This window comes from Trachypithecus francoisi, unplaced genomic scaffold (assembly GCF_009764315.1).
Source record: "Trachypithecus francoisi isolate TF-2019V2 unplaced genomic scaffold, Tfra_2.0 Lachesis_group10, whole genome shotgun sequence".
Taxonomy (NCBI): domain Eukaryota; kingdom Metazoa; phylum Chordata; class Mammalia; order Primates; family Cercopithecidae; genus Trachypithecus; species Trachypithecus francoisi.
Genome location: NW_022681455.1, coordinates 124,922,872 through 124,933,581, shown reverse-complemented (window position 1 = coordinate 124,933,581; position 10,710 = coordinate 124,922,872). Strand labels below are relative to the sequence as shown.

The 10,710-nt window shown below is 54.8% G+C and overlaps 1 protein-coding gene across 3 annotated transcripts; it reads right to left on the bottom strand.

Moving 5' to 3' along the window:
- Positions 1 to 272: 272 nt before the first annotated feature.
- ADAD2 (adenosine deaminase domain containing 2) lies at positions 273 to 6,580 on the bottom strand. 3 transcript variants are annotated; one of them, XM_033219166.1, is made up of 11 exons: positions 6,061 to 6,580; positions 3,178 to 3,393; positions 2,816 to 2,956; positions 2,418 to 2,465; positions 2,205 to 2,330; positions 1,960 to 2,110; positions 1,708 to 1,875; positions 1,361 to 1,590; positions 1,036 to 1,279; positions 663 to 783; positions 273 to 568 (listed from the first exon to the last, which is right to left on the bottom strand). In XM_033219166.1, exons 1-11 carry the CDS (start codon positions 6,470 to 6,472, stop codon positions 464 to 466), a joined length of 1,962 nt encoding a protein of 653 aa, XP_033075057.1. In that variant the 5' UTR covers positions 6,473 to 6,580; the 3' UTR covers positions 273 to 463. The 3 variants fall into 3 exon arrangements, with proteins under 3 accessions (XP_033075057.1, XP_033075055.1, XP_033075056.1); XM_033219164.1 differs by lacking the exon at positions 3,178 to 3,393 and having other exon boundaries at positions 663 to 804; XM_033219165.1 differs by lacking the exon at positions 3,178 to 3,393.
- Between the last annotated feature and the right edge of the window lie 4,130 nt (positions 6,581 to 10,710).

Here is a 10,710-nt window from a genome sequence, read left to right as displayed (position 1 = left end):
CCTGCCCTCCTCCTGCCCTTTACAACCCCCACAACGCATGGCCTCAGTGGCCTCCCCCAGCACACAGGCTGGAAAACAGGAGGAACCAGGGGAGGTCACCTCCCCTCCTAAACCTGCCTCCAGCCCTGTGAACAGGGGCTGGGGTAACAATTCAGTGGCTCAGTGAGAGGATCCAGGTGGGAGCCCAGTGAACACAGGGCTTCCCAAAGGAGGGGCTCTCCCCGCAAACAAAGGGCCCCTGGCCACCCCAAAACACACAGCCAACTATACAGTCACGAGAAATACTTCTTTATTCAAGCCCAAATGTGCAGCAGCAGCCTCCCAACCACAGCAGGCTCCTCCTTCCCTCCAGCCCGTTTCACCCTGCACAACCCACGTTCTCCCCAACAACCCTCCTCAGACAGGGCACTCCCCCAGCAGGGTACAGCTTGACTCCAGGACCTTGGGCCCGCCGAGGCCGGCTTCAGTTTCTGAATTTGCCCACCAGTGGCTTCGAGGGCCAAGCCCCCAGGCCCTGCTGGTCCAGGAGGAGAGAGAGCTGCCGGCGAGCCTCCTGGTAGGGCCCAGCCTAGGGGAGGAGATGAGCGGTGGGGTGAGAGAAGATGCCTGCAGGGGGCAGGGACTGCAAGGCTGGAGAGGGACCGGGACTGACGGGGACCGACCTTGGCAGCCTCGTAGGTCTTCAAGGCCAGTAGGTAGGGCTTCCCCACAGCCCTGGCCACCTGGTGAAAGGCCCGGAGAAAGGAGGCCTTGCAGAGACGGGAGGGAGGCCCCAGGGCGGCACTGGATGAAGAGAGGATGCCACTGAGATAAGAGAGATACAAGCTGGACCAGCAGGCCTGCCACACGCCTCACACTACCTCCTCTCACACTGTGACATTGTCACAGGAGTCACAGGACAGGCAGAGGTGTCACCACCACTACGGAGCTAGTAAGGGGTTGAGCTGGGGTTAGACCTGAGGTGAGGAAGTTCATGCATGGAGCCCCCCATCACCAGGACCCCTCCTCACCCCAGCCCCAGGGAGCCCTTCTCACTTGGCCTTCACACGCCCAGTGGCCACATCCACAACCTCGATGCCGGGGTCCCCCAGGCTCCAGTTGAGGCTCAGGCCATGGCAGGTGTCAGGGGTAGGTTCAGAGGGGGCCACCGGGGGCCCTGCAAACAGGTGCAGGGCAGTCCGGACGTAGGGAGGTGGCAGGCATGGCCCCAGGACACTGTCCAGGCAGGGCCGGGTGTGGATGGCCCTGCTCAGAGTCAGAGGGTCGTGGCATGAGTCAGCTGCAGGGCAGAAGGGACAGGACAAGGTGAGTGACCTCCCTGCCCTCCCCTCCCACCCTCCAGCCCTCGTCACGTGCTCACCCAGGATGAGGCTGGTGCTATAGAGTGGGGACACCAGGTGGGCCAGCAGGGCACCACCCAGCCCCAGCACGGTCCAGCGTGCCAGCTTGTCACTGGCTGAGAGACAGCCCACGTGTGTGTCACACAGTGAGGGTGCCACGTAGCACACAGGCTTCAGCTGCCCAAGCACGTGGGCCTGCAGGCGCATGGGCGGGCTGTGCGGGTGGCCGCCTTCTGAGGTGGGGGGCAGGCTGCAGGCCGGGAGGGGACAGACACCAGCATCAGGGCCACTCTTCTGACCCTGACTCCCACCCAGCAGCCCAACCGAGGGCACCCCATCCCCCGCCTGCCCCAGGGGCCCTGCATACTAGATGTCACGGGCCGCGCCCTTGGGGGTGTTGCTGATGTAGAGGTGCAGGAAGACGCGGGGCTTGAGGGTGAATGGGGGTCCGGGCCCCGGCTGGGGGACCAGCACGGACTGCTCCTTGCCCTTGGCGCCCCCCTGCGTGGCCAGCAGGAGCTGCCGGAACAAGAACCTAGGAGTGACAGGTAGAGGGTGGTTGGGGACGACCTTGTCCCGGCAAAGGCTGCTGTCAGGCACCCACCCCACAGCCCCTCACCTCAGCAGGGCCCTGCGGGCGATGACCAGGCCATGGCAGTCATGGAGCTGCTGGCCCGAGAACTCCAGCCAGCCGGCACAGCAACTGCTGCCGGTGCCCAGGGCCACCAGCTTGTAGATCTCCTTCATGTGGCCCCTGGCACCTGGGATCTCTGTGCAGGGAGGGCAGAGAGGGCCCAGCCTAAGGCAAGCAGCTCGAGGGGGCCCTTCCCAGGGGGCCAGGGCCGGGGTTGGGGCGATCCCTACCCCTCTCCAGGATGACTCCAGCCACAGTCCCCTTACAGGCCCAGTATGGCGAGCGCTCGTCCAACAGGAGGTCAAAGCCGGCGCTCACCAAGGCTGCGCAGCGCTCCCCGTGGGTCAGGATGCTGTCTGTGCCGGGGCGAGAGAGTGCAGGTAGAAGGGGGCCCACGCCTCTCCCCTCAACACTAGAGCCTGCGTCCGTGAGAGCTCACCTACCTACGCTCAGGGGGGGCGGTGGAGGCCGGCTGGAGGTCTGGGGGGACTCTGGAAGAGACAAGGAGGATGGGCTGGTGTGGGTGCCAAGGCACACCCTCCATCCCTCAGGAAGCCAAGGAACAGGGAAGAGGACGTTTTCATCTTCCAGACACAGGACATTCCATGAGCTGCTCTTCTAGCAGTCCCTACCCCCAGTGTCCCCAGAGGACATGAAAGCAGAGACCGGCACCTGTCCCCTGCCCCAGCTCCCTGCAGGTGATGTCCTGATGCCCAGATGGTTCGTACAGCAACCCACCTCCTGCCCACACGCACAGCCACTTCAGCCTCCCCACAGGACTGCCGGCTTTGGGCCTCTTGTCCCCAGCTGAGGCTCAGCTGCCTGGCCCTCCCTCCGTTACCTGGACTCTCCAGCTGACTCCGGATGTAGCAGAGGGCAGAGAGCGCTGCCTGCTGTTTAGCCTCCGTCTTGCTGTTTGCAGTGCCCGCAGGGCAGACCACCCCATCCAGTTCCGCGCTCACAGAGAAAGGGAAGCAGGGACCTGGGGAAGGAGCAAGGTGAGGAAGGAACCCCCCGGCCTTCGGCCCTGTGACAGGCACCACCTCTGCCTCCTCCTGACACCTGACATCGAGGACAGCCAGAATAACAAGACCCTGACTGCCCTTCCCTTACTCCACCGGGCTCCATCTCCACCCCATGTCGCGCACACCCTTGAGTGCCTCTGCAGGCTGTGACCCATCGCTGACTCAACCAAGTCCTCACCCAACCCCTCTACAACAGGGATGCGTGACTCCATTTCACAGATGAGCAGAAAGGGCAGGCAGTTTGCCCAAGTTGTGTCAGGACCCATATCCAGGTCCCCTCTCCAGAGCCCACACCACCCTGTTCTCAGGAGGAAGCCGCCAAGCACTTCCACCTGCCACATACACATTGATTTTATTTCCTCTCCTCCAGTGGCCCTGTATTTGAACACCTTTTCTATGAAACAGTATCATTTTGGGTATTACTTATAACACAAAAGAGATAGATGAAAAATCTGGAACTGGGATCACATGGTCAAAGGTGCAGGGTTATTTAATTTCACAGTACTTGCTGCTAAACTGTTTCTCCCAAGGACTGCCCCTCTGGGGACTTCCCTTTTGGAAGGGAACCCATTTCAGCACTCCTCACTAGCACTGAGATCTGTCTGCTCTAAACGGGCATCACAACCAGCAACCACAGACAGACGTGGAAGGGATGTTGGCCTTAGAAAACCAGCACGTAGGCCGGGCGCGGTGGCTCAAGCCTGTAATCCCAGCACTTTGGGAGGCCGAGGTGGGCGGATCACAAGGTCAGGAGATCGAGACCATCCTGGCTAACACGGTGAAACCCCGTCTCTACTAAAAAATACAAAAAACTAGCCGGGCGAGGTGGCGGGCACCTGTAGTCCCAGCTACTTGGGAGGCTGAGGCAGGAGAATGGCGTGAACCCGGGAGGCGGAGCTTGCAGTGAGCTGAGATCTGGCCACTGCACTCCAGCTTGGGCGACAGAGCGAGACTCCGTCTCAAAAAAAAAAAAAAAGAAAAAGAAAACCAGCACGTGGCTGCCATCCTAACAGCGACTGAATCTGGGGAGAGCCATCAAAACCACAAGTGACAATGTTATGGGGACAGGATATCTACAAGATCTCCAAATGCCCCTGGATGACTTATTCAGCACAAAGAAGAAAGTGAAGACACCTGGTAGATGCAACCCTAGTCAAATGCCCACAGCTCACATAGCCAGGGGACAAACCAAGATTGCAAACCTCCTGGGGAGATGCGTGGCCAAGGACTCGACATCACTTCAATAACCTATCACCTGAACTCAGTCCTGAGGAAACAAACCCAAGCTGAAGGACACTGGCAAAACTACCAGCCCTTACTCTTCAAAGACATCAATATTGTGAAAGACAAAGACAGGAACTGTTTCAGGTAAGAGATTAAAGAGGTAGGACAGCTAACTGTAACGTCATACTGGGGAGGGAAAAAATGGCCACAAGGTCATTACTGGGACAACTGGCAAAATTTGAATGTGAATAGAAATTAGAAGATCGTAGTTTATCAATGTTACATTTCCAGGATTTGATCATTGTATTGTAGATACATAAGAGATGCCCTTGTTCTTAAGAAATATATATGAGGCGAAGCACAGTGGCTCACTCCTGTCATCCCAGCACTCTGGGGGGCTGAGGACAGGAATTCAAGACCAGCATGGCCAACGTGGTAAAACCCATCTCCACTAAAACACAAAAAAATGAGCTGGGAACAGCAGCACAAGTCTGGAATTCCAGCTACTCGGGAGGCTGAGGCACAAGAATCATCTGAATTCGAAAGGCAAAGGTTGCAGTGAGTTGAGATCTCACCACTGCACTCCAGCTAGGCAACAGAACAAGACTCTCTCAAAGGAAAAAAAAAAAAAAAAAAAAAAAAGAGGGCTGGGTAAGGTGGCTCTAGCCTGTTATCCCAGCACTCTGGGAGGCCAAGGTGGGCGGATCACCTGAGGTCAGGAGTTTGAGACCAGCCTGGCCAACATGGTGAAACCCCAAAAGTGATTCTCTACCAAAAATACAAAAAGAAATTAGCCGGGCTTGGTGTGGACACCTGTAATCCCAGCTACTCGGAAGGCTGAGGTAGGAGAATCACTTGAACCTGGGAGGCAGAGGTTGCAGTGGGATAAGATCGTGCCACTGCACTTCAGCCTGGGCCACAAGAGTGAAACTCCGTTTCAAAAACACACACACACACACACACATAAACACGTGAACGTATTTACAGGTAGGGAGCATAATGTCTGCAATTAGCTTTTAAATTAAAACCCTGGGCCAAGTGTGGTGGCTCGCGCCTGTAATCTCAGCACTTTGGAGGCCTAGGCAGGCGGATAGCTTCAGCCCAGGATTTCAAGACCAATCTTGGCAACATGGTAAAACCACACAATCACTACAAAAAAAAAAAGTTAGCCAGGTGTAGTGGAGTCCACCTGTAGTCCCAGCTCCTCCGGAGGCTGAGGCGGGAGTATCACTTGAGCCCAGGAGGCAGAGGCTACAGTGAGGCAAGATTGTTCCACTGCACTCCAGTCTGGACAACAGAGTAAGACCCTGGCTTAAATACACACACACACACACACACACACACACACACACAAACACTGAGTCAAGGGGTTTGAGGGGTATGTACTGAAGAAGAGGAAATAACGGTTTACCTCTGTATCACATACACGGTGTTACATTTACCAAACTGTGCTTAATAACGTCTTTGAGTCAGGGGAGTGGCTCTCATTCCGGTATCTCCAATGGTGGCATGGCAACTTAAATTGCATGTAAGTGGCTCTAAAAACGTATGCAGAAATACCAAGGGGCCTCAGTCTCCCTGGACGTCAGGTGGAGAGAACGTTCACCTGCCGTGACCCTGCCACAGTTGAGCATCTGGTGTGGCTGGTGATTCTTGGAGACCACTGCTCACAGCAGGGTCCACCCCGAGGTCTCAGGCTCAGGCCAGGTCCTGCTCTGGCAGTGTTTCTGAGCAGAGGGACCAAGGTCCACCTTCCTCAGACCTCCTCCCCACGTCCTGGGACCCAGCCCTCCGCGGATCTGTCCTCTGGCACACCCATGCCCCGGCCCAGCCTCACCTGGTTGCTGGTCCTCCCGGAAGAGCAGCAAGATGCCCAGGCTGGCCGCGTACTCCGTGAGCAAGGACACAGCCTGGCTGGCAGGTGGGTCTTTGAGCGGCAGGCTCAGCCCTGCGGGGGGCACAGGGACCCTCGGGGCCCTCCCCATCTGTTCCCCCAAGTTTTCCCACGCCTGGGCTGCCCCCAGTTCCCCGACTCCGGCCCCTGCCCCAGGGGATCCACTGTCCCTCAACACCGAGACCTGGGGCTGCCCGCCCTCCGCGTGGTCTATCGCGGGCGCGGGCTCCCAGGCACCTTGGGCCTGGGGGGGTAGCGGTCGCCAGGGGCGGGGCTCGGGGCTGATCTGCAACGAGGCAGCCAGGCGGGGTTTCCTGCGGCTGCCGTCGTCAGCGCCTTGAGAAGCCGAAGCCATAGTCGCCAACAAAGATCTGCGGCGCTGGGCCCTATCTCGCGCTGCTCTCGCCCTTTCACACGCGCAGGGCGGGTTCCTTCACGTGGGGACCACGTGGACAAAGCATGGTGCGCTCCACCCTTGCCACACCGCTGGCCAATGAGAGCCCTTAGATCTCTGACGGACAGTGCATCCTGCCAATGGGAAAGCCAGTCTCCTAACCGCGGCGGCTTGGATGCTTATGGCTGAGGCCAACGTCTCACTGCCTGAACGGAAGTTCTGGCAGGTGGGTGAGGGGTTGCTGTAGCAGTTGCTTTTCTAACCGTGGGTGGTCGCGGAGCCTTGAAGGCGGGGGAGGAGGATCTGGGGGCCTCAGGTCCAGTTCCACACTCTGACTCCTGCCATAGGCCCCTAGGCACCTCCACATCACAGGCTGCTCAGCTGCTTCACTGGCTGAGTCTGGAGACTTCAACACAGGAAATCCGGGTTCACACTGTCAGCAGGATCATTGGAATCCACGCTATAAAATTTCACTGCAGGCCTTTCTGAAGTCAAACAGAAGTGCTCTCAAGCCAAGAATTAGCCATTTGATGCAAAATGTAGCCTGGTGTGGTGGCACACGCCTGTAGTCCCAGCTACTCAGGAGGCTGAGGCAGAAGAATCACTTGAACCTGGGAGGCAGAGGCTGCAGTGAGCTGAGATTGTGGCACTGCCCTCCAGCCTGGGCAACAGAGCAAGACTGTCTCAAAAAAAAAAAAATTTTTTTAAATAGCCAGTTGACAGTCTGCCTTTCCCCCCCCAAGAAGGGATTTTGAGTTGATTCATAAAAATACCACAAGATAACAATTGTTTAAAGTGAGGAGCTAGAGATCAAGAGAAATAGGAAAAATAAGATGAAGACAGGGATGAAGACAATTTACACGAGGCTTACTGTGATGCAACGCGTATTTGCTTGAAGGAGGCTGCAAGTTTAACTGAGTCTTACAGTAGCCACTTACTTGGGAAAGCATGACCAGTGACTGTAAGATTTATCACAGTGCTTGCTGCTGCTGCTGCTGCTGCTGAAGCTAGGCCTGTCAGCGCTCACCAGGATTGTGACAGTGAGGGTGCTGGGGCATATAAGGAGCAGGTGGTGGAGTCCTCCCAGAACCTTTGACTTGGGAGGAGCAGGTGTGGTGGGCTGGGTAATCGGCCTCCTCAACATGTCAAGGATTGACATCAGGAAGAACAATTCCATTTTGTGTGTGTGTGCAGCCCAGAGAGTGGGATGAGGCCCAGGAGAGTGAAGGGACAGCACAGCAGATGTCCAGAAATGGACTGAGGGCTGCACATATCCACAGAGAGGCTTCCACAAAGTCATCAAACCCAGTAATGCCCCAAACGCTCACCAACAGGAGGTTGCGTGAACAAGTAAATGGTGGTATATTCATACAATGGAACACGACTCAGTAATTTAAAAAGGAACCAACAGCTGCGTGCACAACACAGGGGAATCTATTAGGCACAGGGCGCAGAAGCAGCCAGACACATCCTCTCCATGATTCCACTTATGTAAAGTTCTTGAAGTGGCAAAACTAATCTATGGTGATAAGAGTCTGAATAGTGGTTCCTTCTTGAAGGAAGTATTGACTGGAAAGTGGCGCCAGGGAATTTTCTTTAAAAATTTTTTTTTGTACAGACAGGGGTCTTGCTGTGTTGCCCAGTCTGGTCTTGAACTCCTGGACTCAATCAACCCTCCCACCTCGGCCTCCCAAAGTGCTGGAATTACAGGCATGAGCCACTGTGCCTGGCTGGAACTTTCCTGAGTGATAGAAATGTTCTCTGTCTTGATCTGAGTGGTGTTTATGTGGGTTTCTATGTATGTATTAATAAAAACTCAATGAGTTGTACATTTAAGACTTGTGTGCTTTACTGCATGTTAAGTATATGTCAGTTACAAAAGCAAATTGGTAATGGCTTATTCAGAGAAAGGAGGGAAGGAAGAACTGGAATTGGCCTCCCAGTGCCAAAGCTGGATAGGTGTTTTATAAGGGTAATATAGAATATTAGTGTGGTAGGCAAAATAATGGTTCCCCCAAAGATGCCTACAGCCTAATCCCCAGAACCTATGAGTATATTATTTGGCAAGGAGGCATTAAGGTTGCAGGTGGAAGTAAGGTTGCTAATCAGCTGACTTTAAAATAGGGCTCATGCCTGTAACCCCAGCACTTTGGTAAGCCGAGGTGGGAGGGTAACGTGAGCCCAGGAGTTCAAGACCAACCTGGGCAACATGATGAAATCCCATCTCAACAAAAACTACAAAAATTAGGCTGGGTGCAGTGGCTCACGTGTGTAATCCCAGCACTTTGGGAAGCTGAGGTGGGTGGATCAAATGGCCAGGAGTTCAAGACCAGCTTGGCCAATATAGTGAAACTCTGTCTCTACTAAAAATAGAAAAATTAGCTGGGTGTGGTGGTGGGCACCTGTCGTCCCAGCTACCCAGGAGGCTGAGGCAGGAGAATCGTTTGAACCTGGAAGACGGAGGTTGCAGTGAGCCAAGATCGCACCACTGCAGTCCAGCCTGGGTGACAGAGCGAAACTCTTGTCTCAAAAAAAAAAAAAAAAAAAAAATTAGCCAGGCATGGTGGCACGTGCCTGTAATCCCAGCTACTCGAGAGACTGAGGTGGGAAAATCATCTGAGCCTGGGAAATTGAGGCTGCAGTGAGCCATGATGGTACCACTGCACCCTAGCCTGGGCGATGGAGTGAGACCCTGTCTCAAAAAAATAAATAGGAAGATTATCCTGGATTACCTGGGTGGGCCCACTATAATCACATGGGTCCTTACATGGGAAAGAGGGAGACAGAAGAGTCAAAACTAGAGAGATGGCCTCATGAGAAGAATCCAGCTGGCATTGCTGGCTTCGAAGATGGAAAGGGGTCATGAGCCAAGGAACACAGGCAGCTTCCCGAAGCCAGAAAAGGCAACACAGTGGACTCTTCCTTAGAACCTCCCAAAAGGAACACAGCCCTGCTGACACTTTTAGTCCAGGTAAAAACTTCCAGAAAAAAAAACATACAGGCCAGGCATGGTGGCTCATCCTGTAATCCCAGCACTTTGGGAGGCTTAGGCAGGAGGATCACTTGAGGTCAGGAGTTCGACCAGTCTGACCAACATGGTGAAACCCCATCTCTACTAAAAATACAAAAATTAGCCAAGCATGGTGGCGCAGGCCTGTAATCCCAGCCACTCGGGAAGCTGAGGCAGGAGAACTGCTTGAACCCAGGAGGCAGAGGTTGCAGTGAGCCAAGGTCGCACCTCTGCACTCTAGCCTCCATCTCAAAAAAATAAACAAATAAAGGTATAGATGACAGCTGAGAATTTGGAAATTGATTATTTAAAGCAACCGTTCTCAAAGTATGGCCCCTGGACCAGCATTATCTGGGAACTTGCTAGAAATGCAGACTCTTGGGCCACATCCCAGACCTACTGAATCAGCAGCTCGCGGGGCAGAGGTAGGGCGGAGCCTAGCAAACTTCCCCCAGGTGGTTCTAAGGCTCACTCAAGTTTGAGAACTACTATGTTAGGATAATGGTAAGGTTTATGACTGGACAGTCGTTCTTAAAGCATGGGCCCCAGATACGCAGTATCAGCATCACCTGGGAACTTAGGCAAATTATCAGGCCCCACCCCAGACTCACCGAATTGGAGACTGTGTTTTAACAAGCCCCCCAGGTGCTACTGCTGACGCACACTAGCTAGAGTTTGAGGACCACTGCCTAAAGCTCTCCCTGCATGACTACCACTGGAAAAGCCTCACTCTCAGGAGGTATTTGTACCCTTATTTGTGAAGCCCGCTTCTTGGGATTTAAGGACAATCAGTAGGATACCTACTGACTAATACAGTGTCTGGCTTATAGTAGGTGTTCCGTGAGAGTTCGTTAAATGATTAATTTAATACAACTCTGAGGAAATTGGTGAAGCAGATGTGGGATTCGAACCTAAGTCCACCGGCCTCCACTATTGGAACTCGAGGGAGCTTTATTTCCGCTGCCCGCGCGCCGCCTGCACGCCCGTTCCCTCTCCTCCCGGGAGGGGGCGCGCCAGGACCCTAAGAGGCCCGGCGGGGAGGTGGGACTTCCTGCCTCACCAGGAGGCACTTCCGGTCCAAACCGGAAGACCGTGAGTAGCTGCGGCGGGGCTGACCCGTCCTGAGTGCCAAAGCTGGGATTCTACTTGAGATTTCCCTCGTGGTGTCAGGGTCCGGCGAGCATCACGC